This window comes from Pleurodeles waltl, chromosome 12 (genome assembly GCF_031143425.1).
Source record: "Pleurodeles waltl isolate 20211129_DDA chromosome 12, aPleWal1.hap1.20221129, whole genome shotgun sequence".
Taxonomy (NCBI): domain Eukaryota; kingdom Metazoa; phylum Chordata; class Amphibia; order Caudata; family Salamandridae; genus Pleurodeles; species Pleurodeles waltl.
This window is the reverse complement of record NC_090451.1, coordinates 265,005,720-265,019,519: the sequence shown is the minus strand read 5'-3', so window position 1 is coordinate 265,019,519 and position 13,800 is coordinate 265,005,720. Positions and strand designations below refer to the sequence as shown.

The window sequence follows — 13,800 nt, the reverse complement described above, 5'->3', positions numbered from 1 at the left end:
CGTTGCTGCTCGAAGCCACAGCTACCCAGGATTGATCTTAAGGTTTTGTAAATGAGCCTAACTTGACTCAAGACAGTTTTTGCAGGGTGTGTTACATGGCAAGGCACCCAGCCATACCATATAATACACCCAAATCCTCTTATCCTTGTTGTACATTTCCTTGCAGCAGAGGGTTTGGATTAAATAAATGTATAAGTTGACGGTCAGACTATGCTTTCAGGCTCCACCTCTAATAACTGTACCTCCTTTTCTCTGCCACACTTTGACTCCCTATGTATGAGTTCCCGAACTACATTGTTTTTCAATTCTCACCCTGGATGTTAGAAAATAAGGGGTCTTCAAAAATCATTAAAAATGTATTTCTTTATTACATAGCAGCATTTCACTTTAGCACATGAAATTATAATCAGTGCACTGAGAAGTTTTAATTAGAAGTGTGTTTTTAAACTGGAACTGAGACATATTAAATTGAACAAATCGGAGTTTTTGTACAGTACACTTCTTGATTTCAAGTATTTGAAGGTTCTCTCATATGTGATAATGACCAAAAAGAAGGCTCAGAGAATAAAAGGTGTTTGATAAGGATCACATAATTGGATTATGCAGGGAAGCTGGGACTGATCCTAGATTTTCCAATTTCACATTGTGTCATTCAGCCCCCAGATCGGTATCTCTTTCAGATATCAAATGTTAAGGCAATGCCCTTAATTCTTGGAGAGTGAGATTAGAGCATGGGCAACATTTTTGGCGGCTTTACATAGAGTTAACATGATCAAATGACATAAAAGCGTTTCCCCAACAGACCAAGACTATGTTGTACGTTTATTTTTCAACACAATGAGATTTGCCTGGTTTTCCCAGGATTATGGACAGAGGCCAGGATTCAAACCTGGTTCACCATGGTTCATAGCTGGCAGCCACTAGGTCACATTGTCTCCCAGGAAAGCGCGGCTCATTTTGGGCTCTAGATTACAAAAGACCCTCGAGTTGAGCCAGAGACAGGTCTCTGATTCAAGTTTTCATTGGCTCTCCCTCCAACCACTACTAGCCACACATGCATGCCTGAAGTGAGGCTGTTGGAGCTGAAGATAAGCAAGGGAATTAAACTGAATTTTAAAAGATTCTCTGTTCTGCAGTTGGCAGAGACAGGAGAATTAGAATGAGTGAGCGTCCCCGTATTTAAATATTTTATCAGGTTCCCTGAAAACGCAAACAAGGTTGCTTTTTATATAGAATAAGGATGACATTGTTCATGGCAATGTGGCATGCAGAAAGTCAACAGGTACTTTACTAAGAAACGTAATAAACGTTTTCACGACTGTCATCATGCCTTCATGTTCACCATTTTAATAGTAGGCGTAATTGGCATAAATACGTAGTGCCTCTGCTTTAATAAAGGTTATCCTTTTTTAGTACGAGTTGGGGACAAAGAAGATAAAGTAGCGAAGAGAGAGGGGCAAAAGAAGACAGGAAGATCTGTGGACAAAGAAAAAAAAGATGAGGGAGGAAGTGTGAGTGAAAGAGGTAAAAAGATAGAGGGAGTAAACAGTGAGATGGTGGGAAATGGGAAGCAGAGAAGAGAGGCAGATCATTAAGCGAGGAAAGATAGGAGGAGAGGGAGAAGGCAAGCTTGAAAAAGTGTGAGAGAAAGAAAAAAGTAAGGGTAAGAAGCAAAATGGAGTCGATGAAGGTGACAAAGAAAGACAGAGAGAAGACTAAATGGCAAAGAGAAGGATGGTAAGGGAAGGGGAAAATGTGTTAGGAGTTTCCCGGTCTGCAACAATAAGGAAGGTGTGGATATTGTGACTGCAGCACAAAATCAGATCACGTGCGAGGTAGCAGACTACTGGGCATGCTTTTGGGATAGGCTTTAAGGGACAATATTCCTATTTCTGCAAGTAGTGCTAAATCAGTGGAATTTCCTCGACCACAGTGCAGTAAAAGAAGCACTACTGGTGAATTCGACTCTGATTTTAACACCCAAATACTGGCAACTGCTTTAATTTACTTACAAGAAAGTGTCACATATTTGGCAGTTGAATGTCACCCATGAGCACACTCAAATCACAGAAATGTCATACATAAGTAATCTGCAAACATGGCAGCTATGGACTATGGATCGAGGCATGGATGATAATGAGTGACATCTCAGCTAAATTAGTGTGCGCATGATAATAGTGGTGTTGGGGGAAAATAGCTGGGTCTTGCTGGTTTGACTTATCTACTGTAACAAACCTTTTCAAAAAGTGGAAGAAATTAAATCACAGTCTGCATAGATATGTCTTACTGCTTTGAAGATGTGATGCTTCATATACTTACGGGCTGTGCCACTCTTGCTCAACAAGATGGTATCCTCAATTCCGCAGGAGGGGAAGAGGGTGACCCTACATATTGTGCCCGGCTGCCACAGAGTATGCCTTGGTGGAGAAAAGCATAGTATGCTCTGCCCAAAATGTAGCATGCCTAATGCTTATGAGTGGATATGTGTCTAGCACAGAAGGATGGTTGGTTTGGGAGGGTTTCAACCACTGCAGGCTGTGGATGGCAGTATGCACGGAGGGTGGGATAGGTTTGTTGGTTTTTGACCACACAGCACAACATTGTGCTAGGAAAACAAGTAAGCTACGTGTATTGTCCAGACAAAAAAAAAATGCACATAGCATAAATTGCACATACATTTAATGTCCTGAAATGTGAGGGCTGAATGATGCCATTCATACATGCAAGGATGGTGCCGGACCCAAAGGATGGTACCTACTGGTCTGAGGCAACTTTGGTGGCATACAACTCACTTTCCTGAAGATATGGTGCAAATTTAGAAGACCCACAGTTTTATTACTTAAAATATTGGATCCCTGATCCCCAATATAGGGCGGGGACTTTAATACCATCCTTAACTTAATACAGGATAGATCCAGTAGATCCCCCAGTGCTTGTCTATCTTTGCTAAAAAGATCCTTCACATAAAGGATCACAGAAATTTGATGCATGACTGGGAACAAACTATCTGAATAAATATTCTATTGTTCAGTCGATGATCAGGCCTCATGCACTGATTTCTGGTTGATATTTAGTGATGTGTGCACACGGGTAAGCAAATGCTTGCACCTACTGCTTAACTAACTACACCCATTTCTGGTTGTACTGGTACTGGAGTTGCCGTAGGCAGCAAGATGAGCTATGACATTTCAATTTCCCTCAGAAGCACTGTTGGATGGGCATTTAAGACAAAAATATGACAGTCACAGGCCCTGAAGTCAATGGGGTCCAGGCATAGCATGGTGGAACCCAATATCCAAGACCTGGATAGTGGTGATGCAATGGAAAGAGATACCATTTGCCTAACGAGCTGCACGCTTCACTCAGGAAGTTCAGGAGGATGGCAGACTTTGAGGTTAACTTCTAAGGGAAGTATGTGGTTAGGGAGGAACGTCCTGGCAGAAACCTAGCTAGTAAGCTGTGCTTTTAAAAAGGGCCTCAAATGAGGTCATGGCCAAAAATGATGCTGATGGGAGGTGGGTGTATGACACCCAGAATACATTTTGTCTGACTTTAGGGACTATGATGCAGATATCTACTCATTTGATGCAGACACTGACATTGACGCCATGATAGGGACCTACTACAGTGGCTTGAAATTCTGGCTAGAGAGGCACTTATGTCACTGATAACTACAGGAGAAATCAAGGCAGTGACTGAATCTATGCCAGCAGGGAAGGCACTGGCGGCAGATGGCCTGACAAAAGAGGTCTTTCGACAAAACGTGGATGGAAGACCTACCCATCATTTACTGGAAATGTGCGTGAAGGCACACTCTGCTGAAGGTGATCACCCAACTCTCGGGAAGATAAGGAAAAAATAAAAACCTTTGTAAACTTGATAAGCCAAGCACCTTGTGTGCGATCTTTAGGTTGCCATCAACCACTGATCACTATATGGATATTGAAAATTCTCACCAAAATTATAGTCCATTGTCTTGCTGCGGTTTGTCTTTTCAGACCAAGCTGGGTTAATTCCCAGAGGGTCAACGGCATAAATCTTGCATACTTTCTTTGTGTCCGTTGATCATCTCCATGCAGATATTAAGGCTGCTGCATTATTTTTGGATGTGGACATAGAGAAGGCATTCAATTAGATGGTGGCTGCACCAAGTAGGATGGGATTAGGAGACAGTTTGCTGTCATGGATCTCCTTGTTGTGTAGGACTCCCATCGCTAGGGTTAACATCAGTAGATTTGTGTCCAATCTCTTTGTATAACTCACGTAACCTGACACAGCTGATGGCTACCCCATGCTGTATTCACTGAAAATGGAGCCACTAGCATTCATCATTCGCAATCTCATTAAATGAACCATGATTTTCATCTCAAGAAAGGTGCTCCCCTCTACGGCATGACTCTAGGATGAATCTGTCTGAATAGAACAGGAAATTAGCAATTTTCCTGACATCTCAGGTCTCAAGATAAACTGGGATAAATCAAAACATTTCATGCTACTGCAGAGCACCATGCCATGCAGCATGGAATTCTCCCTCATCTGGATGGAGTAGAAAATCTGTTACTTAAATGTCTAAGTCCATTGCATCGCAGATGGAAACCAGCATGGTGCTCAGCATGACTGGTGAACTTGAGGAGAGATGGATTAAACTACCCCTCCCTCTTGCGGGCATGCTGCCCATATGAAAAAGGTGGTTCTCACTAGGTTCCTATTACGTTTTTATCAACATCCCTATAGTTGTGCTGCTGACCTTCTTCAACAACCTAAGATCGTAATGATAAAACTTGCATGGTCAGGAAAATGGCTTTGGATGAAGTGGAGCATGCGGACAAATTACTACAGTGCCAGCAGATACATAACCCCCCAACCTGGAGTTGTATGGCTATGCTGCCCAACCACACACAGTGCATCTCAGATTCCACTGACCTCGAGACTTGCTCCACTGCAAATCAGAGAGAGTCCGTGGCCCTACTGGCGACCATGTTGCAGCTCCCGAGTCAAAAGACTTCATTCATGATGGGGGTTGAGGACATACACAACAGAAACATGGCAAAGACTCTGGAGGATGTGCAGCAATCCACTCCTCTACTCCCCTCTTATCTTTGTCCCAGACCTTTCCTGTCTTACCTACCACTATAGAAAGGTGATTAGGGGGGGGGGGGGGGGGTACAAAACAACTGGGTATGTTGGTAATATCCACATTAGGGGTGTATTCTCACAGGTGCTTTAAAACAATGGCACATGTTTAGAGATGCAGCAGACTGGGCTCTGGAATATGCATCATATTGTACTAAAGACTGCAGAGTGCTTACAGTTCACAGTTACCAATCTTTCCATAGAAAGAAAGACCCCCACCCCACATTTAGGCACAGACCCACACAATTGCCACAATGAATCCAAGACACCTAGGCCCTCATGACGTGTGTGGCGGTCCAACCTCCTCATTACGAACGTGGTGAAAGCGCCACAGTCGGACAGCCGGTACGGTCTCTTTTAGGCCGACTGACAGCCTGAAGATGCCGGCGGTCTTAATCCGCCAGGGCTAGCGCTTATAGCAGTGCTGCCCTGGGGATTATGACCCCCTTGTGCGTCAGCTTTTGCATGGCGCGTCCACTGCCATTCAAAGGCTGGCGGAGACTGGGTGCCGGGGGCTCCATGGGAGCCTCTGCACTACCAATGCACTTGGCATGGGCAGTGCAGGGGCCCCATGGACAGCCTAGTCTTGCTTTTCACTGCCTGAATTACAGGCAGTGAAAAGCGTGATGGGTGCTGTTGCAGCGACACCCCAACTTTGCCGCCTGCTCGATAACGAGCTGCCATCAATGTTGTGGTGAGTTTCCTGCTGGGCCAGCGGTTGGAAACTCATAATAGGGCCACTGGGCAGAAAACTGGAGTGGTGGTTTTCTGGCCCAAAGAGTTTTGCGGGTAGACTCATAATGAGGCCCCTAGTGTCCAGCGTCTATGATGGTGTGCTATGTTTTGCTGATGCTAGATTCCCGTGGCACAAAAAAAAAAAAAGGCAGTGAGATAAATACCTCTGGAGCAAGCTGAAGTATGAACAATGAACCGTTGGTTGTAAACAAACAAAGTGTTGATCTATGAATGGTAGACATGGGCTCATCCACTTTAAGTGCATTCAAAATTTTATTCCACGCCTGTGATGCTACATTTAGCTTGTCCAAATATGAGAGCAACCTATAGAAGGTGCACACAAGGGTGGGCAGATTTCATACACTTGGTGTGATGGTATCCAGGGTACCAGAATTAAGGGGGTAAGTGAATCATATACTGCACTTGGCACAACAGATATGAACTCTCCCATTGGTTGCACTGTTGAGATATGTTAGGAATGACCCGGTCTGGGTAAGATGTTGTATGCTTTTGGAACTCCCATTAGTTAAGCAAAGAGCGGCCCACTGCTGGGGTAGGTGCCCACCCCAGAGCTGTAGGATAGATAAAACACTTATTCTACTGCGATCATTACCTAGACACCTATACCACCATTGCATCAGGCTCTTAGAAACTAGGTAATCTTGTTTCCTGTCTGCATCTTAAAATATGACTGTGTACTGAGTTACCCCCTGATAAATGCTTGTGATTCTATGATTCCCAACTGCTGATGGATTTATTTTTTGATTGTTTCATTCTGTACTTGCATAGAGGTTGTGCCACACATTTTAACACACTGTATCAATGTTCTGAATAATCTAATAAATACATTTTAAACTAATATAGAAACTGCAAAAAAAAAAAAAAAAAAAAGGAAGCAATTTTGGGCTGAAATATCACATGGGCAAACAGAAGCATTCGTTACAGGTTTTCCAATTCTGAACAATCTTTGCTATTCATTTATTGGCCATTCTAAACTCTAAGTTGTAGTCTGTCACAATAGCACTGATAAAAAAAAAAAAAAAATACACACATATATCGTCTCAAAGTGGACAATAGATAGTTTTAACTTCAACACAATACACTATGAAGAAGACATCACACAGGTGAGCATACTAAACATTATTTGGCATTTAACTATGTCCATCAATCAGAAAACAAAAGAACCGAAAAAACATGTTCCCTAAATATTATGACTTCCACAAGATTAATATGTTCATATGTTTTTGAGCAATGCTCAATCAGGTGGCAGCATGGAATAAGTTCAGGGTGGCATTGCTGGAGAGAGAATGTCTAGTGAGGTGGGTGTCAGCACCATCCATATTTATCTAAGTAACCTATCATTTATCTGTAGTTTAACATTCTTGGAAATGAAAGGTCTTGCTTATAAGGATGCAAAAACAGTAAAACATCTCCTATTGTGTAGGTGTTGACCTCTTTAAATCTGACTTAAGAGCTCTGAGCATCTGTTACTTACGATTTGTTCAGCTGGAAATACTTGCCCAAATATTGGCAGTAAAACAGGGCAGTAGGTTGTTTATCGATTGCAACACTTGTCCATTCTAAACACTGTAATTTGTACTCTTTCAAAGTAAAATTAATTTCACCCAATACAAACTAAAACACATACCAGCTACTAGTGTCCTTAAAAGCACATACTCCATTGTATTCTGGGAACACAACATTGCTGATTCCAGTATATGCAAGGCAGGAGGGTTGAAACATTCCAAGAGCTCTGGGTTATCCTCAGTCACAGTCTGTAAACAGTACGCTGCAAATGTAAAGACAGTCAGTCAGAGTAAAAATTCCAGGGCACACAATGTATGAACCCCCGTCGAAAGTAATTGTATTTATATAGTGCTTACTACTCTGAACAAGGCGTTGAATCGAGTTTCAGCGAGAAGCACGCTACTCCAGAACACAAGAGGAATTAGTATAGGGAAATGAGAGTACAGTATTAGTATGGGTTAATTTGAGCAGAGCATTGGTGAGTTTGTTAGTTGGATTGACTACAGTAATGGAGGGATAGAGGACTACCACTAGACATTCTAACACAGAGCTAACGGAAAACTGATAAACCTGCAGTAAATGATTCTGTTAAAGCAGCCAACATGTTTTAAGCGTATGAGTTTTGCAACTCATTGGTGGGGTGCAAGGTTGACATCCCATTCTTATTTGAATTCATCAAAAATACAGCAGCACATTCCATAAAAGTATGAACATACAAAAACTATCAATTCAAGTGATTTAATATGTAATAGATTATACAAGAGGAACAAATGCATTTTTAGGCTACTGAGACATTTGTTATTAAAACCGTGCATTGTCAATTATAATTGTCAATAAAGCACTGTTAAAAAAAAAGTGCCTCCAGGACCCCCCCCCCTGGCATCCAGGTAAGTCCCTTGTAACTGGTACCCCTGGTACCAAGAGCCCTGATGCCAGGGAAGGTCTCTAAGGGCTGCAGCATATCTTATGCCACCCTGGGGACCCCTCACTCAGCACAGACACACTGCTTGCCAGCTTCTATGTGCTAGTGAGGACAAAACGAGTAAGTCGACATGGCACTCCCCTCAGGGTGCCATGCCAACCTCACACTGCCTATGCAGTATAGATAAGTCACCCCTCTAGCAGGCCTTACAGCCCTAAGGCAGGGTGCACTATACCATAGGTGAGGGCACCAGTGCATGAGCACTATGCCCCTACAGTGTCTAAGCAGACCCTTAGACACTGTAAGTGCAGGGTAGCCATAAGAGTATATGGTCTGGGAGTCTGTCATGCACGAACTCCACAGCACCATAATGGCTACACTGAAAACTGGGAAGTTTGGTATCAAACTTCTCAGCACAATAAATGCACACTGATGCCAGTGTACATTGTATTGTAACATACACCCCAGAGGGCACCTTAGAGGTGCCCCCTGAAACCTTAACCGACTACCCGTGTAGGCTGACTTGTTTAAGCAGCCTGCCACACTAGAGACATGTTGCTGGCCACATGGGGAGAGTGCCTTTGTCACTCTGTGGCTAGTAACAAAGCCTGTACTGGGTGGAGGTGCTTCACACCTCCCCCTGCAGGAACTGACACCTGGCGGGGAGCCTCAAAGGATCACCCCCTTTGTTATAGCACCCCAGGGCACTCCAGCTAGTGGAGTTGCCCGCCCCCTCCGGCCACGGCCCCACGAGAAAAACAAGGAGGAGTCACTGGCCAGTCAGGACAGCCCCTAAGGTGTCCTGAGCTGAGGTGACTGACTTTTAGAAATCCTCCATCTTGCAGATGGAGGATTCCCCCAATAGGGATAGGAATGTGCCCCCCTCCCCTTGGGAGGAGGCACAAAGAGGGTGTACCCACCCTCGGGGCTAGTAGCCATTGGCGTACTAACCCCCCAGACCTAAAAACACCCTTAAATTGAGTACTTAAGGGCTCCCCAGAACCTAGGAACTCAGATTCCTGCAACCTAAGAAGAGGACTGCTAAGCTGAAAAACCCTGCAGAGAAGACGGAGACACCAACTGCTTTGGCCCCAGCTCTACCGGCCTGTCTCCCCACTTCTAAAGACACTGCTCCAGCGACGCCTTCCCCAGGGACCAGCGACCTCTGAATCCTCAGAGGCCTGCCCTGCTCTAGAAGGACAAAGAAACTCCTGAGGACAGCGGCCCTGTTCACCAAAGACTGCAACTTTGAAACAAAGCAGCAACTTTAAAACAACTGCGTTTCCCGCCGAAAGCGTGAGACTTGCTACTCTGCACCCGACGCCCCCGGCTCGACTTGGAGAACAATCACTTCAGGGAGTACTCCCCGGCGACTGCGAGACCGTGAGTAGCCAGAGTTGCCCCCCCTGAGCCCCCACAGTGACACCTGCAGAGGGAATCCGAGGCTCCCCCTGACCACGACTGCCGGCTCCTCAGATCCCGACGCCTGGTAAAGACTCTGCACCCGCAGCCCCCAGGACCTGAAGAATCCGAACTCCAGTGCAGGAGTGACCCCCAGGAGGCCCTCTCCCTTGCCCAGGTGGTGGCTACCCCCGAGGAGCACCTCCCCCCCACTTGCCTGCATCGCTGAAGAGACCCCTTGGTCTCCCATAGAAACCTATTGAAAACCCGACGCGTGTTTGCACACTGCACCCGGAAGCCCCCGTGCTACTGAGGGTGGACTTGTGTCCCACCCGGTGCCCTACAAAACCCCCCTGGTCTGCCCTCCGAAGACGCGGGTACTTACCTGCTGGCAGACTGGAACCGGGGCACCCCCTTCTCCATTGAAGCCTATGCGTTTTGGGCACCACTTTGACCTCTGCACCTGACCAGCCCTGAGCTGCTGGTGTGGTAACTTTGGGGTTGCTCTGAACCCCCAACGGTGGGCTACCTTGGACCCAAACTTGAACCCCGTGGGTGGTTTACTTACCTGCAAAAACTAACAAACTCTTACTCCCCCAGGAACTGTTGGAAATTGCACTGTCTAGTTTTAAAATAGCTATATGTGATATATGTGAAAACTGTATATGCTATTTTGCTAATTAAAAGTTCCTAAAGTACCTACCTGCAATACCTTTCATTTGAAGTATTACATGTAAATCTTGAACCTGTGGTTCTTGAAATAAACTAAGAAAATATATTTTTCTATACAAAAACCCATTGGCCTGGAATTGTCTCAGAGTGTGTGTTCCTCATTTATTGCCTGTGTAGGTACAACAAATGCTTAACTACTCCTTTGATAAGCCTACTGCTCGACCACACTACCACAAAATAGAGCATAAGTATTATCTCTTTTTGCCACTATCTTACCTCTAAGGGGAACCCTTGGTCTCTGTGCATACTATTCCTTACTTTGAAATAGTGCATACAGAGCCAACTTCCTGCAGAGCTTCATTCCTAAATCTGGCAAACTGGTGCAAATGGCACGGGTATAATGCATACTGTGGCGTTTGTGTGCAGCGCAGGTTGCATTTGCCATGCATAATCGGCAATTCTGGGACAAAGGGTAGGTTGCCACATGTTAACTTACAAACATGCCATGTTTCCCCCACCCCGCAGGTACCCTTCCTTTGGACTGTCCTTTTGCCAGTTTAGAGGAGTCTTGCCGATTTGTAGGCCACTCCAGCCAGTCTTGAGCCCCACTAGAGAACTAAGGACAGACCTTTTAGCTGGGCAGCTCATCCTCAGTTCATCACTCCTCAAACACATATCCTTGTAGTGATGTGTGCTTTGACAACTGACTTCGTATTGCACCACTTTGCACCAGGCTTAGCTGTCCAGCGCTTACAAGTTACCGACTCCATTTTGTATTCAGTTTAGCCTTAGCTTAATTCTGCCTATTGAATTTATCATAGCATTAGACACTGCCATGTTAAAGGCTGCCCGTAATTTTCCACATTGTGAACTGTGCATTCTGTCTTGTTTCCCTGCTTCTTCTCATCAAGGGATTTGGTTGAAAAGAATGTACTCATACGGCAGGGAACGACCTTCCTTTGACTTGACATCTTGGGATTGTGGCCAAACCCAAACGTGTTATTTTCAAAGCATACCTAAACTAGCCAACATGTTTGAATACTTCTGGTGCAACAGGAGGGTTTTTTTCATAAAGCTCCTTCTGTTTTTTTAAGATATAAAGAGACCCAGTGCGACAGTGAGGGATTTAGAGACCTCAGTTAGAATGTAGACGTCAGATGGCTGATATAGATTTCCCATGAAGGTAGAGAGCTCTTTCGCAGTCGAACAGGGTCATCAGCTTGCAGATGAAGCACCTGACAGGCCCTACGGTGATGCATTTTTATTAATTATCTGCTTTGCATTATAATATAGATACATATATTTGCTATGTACATTGCAGTGAAGAATCATTTTGGTATGCTTTCATTTCATTGCTGTGACAATTTTTAAATGTGTGCTTTTGACATGCTAATCTCCTTTTAGGAACCTTGCGTAGTGAAATAATAAATGTCTTCTTTGGACTAAGAAGCGCATTTCAGGGATTTTTTGTCAGTGTACGAGTAGTTCAGCTCAGTTATTAGCAAAAAGCAAAACAATCCTGTAACACCCAAACATTTTATCATGCATTTTAAGCAGTTTAGAAAGGAATCCCAATAAAGAATTATATACTGTCACTAGCCCCCTCTTTACTTATGCAATGAGTTGGTGCTTGCTCACAGACTTTCTTTGTGGAGAAAGGCCATTACAACATTGTAGGAAGTTGGCTCTGTATGCACTATTTCAAAGTAAGGAATAGTATGCACAGAGTCCAAGGGTTCCCCTTAGAGGTAAGATAGTGGCAAAAAGATAATACTAATGCTCTAGTTTGTGGTAGTGTGGTCGAGCAGTAGGCTTATCAAAGGAGTAGTGTTAAGCATTTGTTGTACATACAAAATATCTTTTCTTAGTTTATTTTAAGAACCACAGGTTCAAGATTTACATGTAATACTTCAAATGAAAGGTATTGCAGGTAGGTACTTTAGGAACTTTGAATTAGCAAAATAGCATATACCGTTTTCCATAAATCACATATAGCTATTTTAAAACTAGACAGTGCAATTTTCAACAGTTCCTGGGGGAAGTAAGAGTTTGTTAGTTTTTGCAGGCAAGTAAACCACCTACGGGGTTCAAGTTTGGGTCCAAGGTAGCCCACCGTTGGGGGTTCAGAGTAACCCCAAGTTACCACACCAGCAGCTCAGGACCGGTCAGGTGCAGAGGTCAAAGTGGTGCCCAAAACGCATAGGCTTCAATGGAGAAGGGGGTGCCCCGGTTCCAGTCTGCCAGCAGGTAAGTACCCGCGTCTTCAGAGGGCAGACCAGGGGGGTTTTGTAGGGCACCGGAGGGGGACACAAGTCCACACAGAAAGTACACCCTCAGCGGCACGGGGGCGGCCAGGTGCAGTGTGCAAACAAGCATCAGGTTTGTAATAGAAAGCAATGGGAGACCAAGGGGTCTCTTCAGCGATGCAGGCAAGGGGGGGGGGCTCCTTGGGGTAGCCACCACCTGGACAAGGGAGAGGGCCACCTGGGGGTCGCTCCTGCGCTGGAGGTCGGATCCTTCAGGTCCTGGGGGCTGCGGGTGCAGTGTCCCTACCAGGTGTTGGGTTCTTGGAAGCAGGCAGTCGCGGTCAGGGGGAGCCTCGGGATTCCCTCTGCAGGCGTCGCTGTGGGGGCTCAGGGGGGGCAACTCTGGCTACTCAAGGTCTCGCAGTCGCCGGGGAGTCCTCCCTGAAGTGTTTGTTCTCCACAAGTCGAGTCGGGGGCGTTGGGTGCAGAGTGCCAAGTATCACGCTTCCGGCAGGAAACAAGAGTTGTTTCCAAGTTGCTTCTTTGTTGCAAAGTTGCAGTCTTTGGTGAACAGAGCCGCTGTCCTCAGGAGTTCTTTGTCCTTCTAGATGCAGGGCAGTCCTCTGAGGTTTCAGAGGTCGCTGGTCCCTGTGGAAACCGTTGCTGGAGCAGTGTCTTTAGAAGTGGGGAGACAGGCCAGTAGAGCTGGGGCCAAAGCAGTTGGTGTCTCTGTCTTCTCTGCAGGGTTTTTCAGCTTAGCAGTCCTCTTCTTCTTAGGTTGCAGAAATCCGAGTTCCTAGGTTCTGGAGAGCCCCTAAATACTGAATTTAGGGGTGTGTTTAGGTCTGGGGGGTTAGTAGGCAATGGCTACTAGCCCTGAGGGTGGCTACACCCTCTTTGTGCCTCCTCCCTGAGGGGAGGGGGGCACATCCCTAATCCTATTGGGGGAATCCTCCATCTGCAAGATGGAGGATTTCTAAAAGTCAGAGTCACCTCAGCTCAGGACACCTTAGGGGCTTTCCTGACTAGCTGGAGTGCCCTGGGGTGCTGTAACAAAGGGGGTGAGCCTTTGAGGCTCACCGCCAGGTGTTACAGTCCTGCAGGGGGAGGTGTGAAGCACCTCCACCCAGTACAGGCTTTGTTACTAGCCACAGAGTGACAAAG

General features: G+C 45.4%; 1 protein-coding gene across 1 annotated transcript in view; it reads right to left on the bottom strand.

Moving 5' to 3' along the window:
* Positions 1 to 13,800, bottom strand: part of HEATR3 (HEAT repeat containing 3) — a 239,440-nt gene that overhangs the window by 172,677 nt on the left and 52,963 nt on the right. Inside the window, exon 6 of the mRNA XM_069218649.1 lies at positions 7,517 to 7,657. Within this exon, the coding sequence (XP_069074750.1) occupies positions 7,517 to 7,657 (141 nt within the window). The remainder of the gene's footprint in view (positions 1 to 7,516; positions 7,658 to 13,800) is intronic.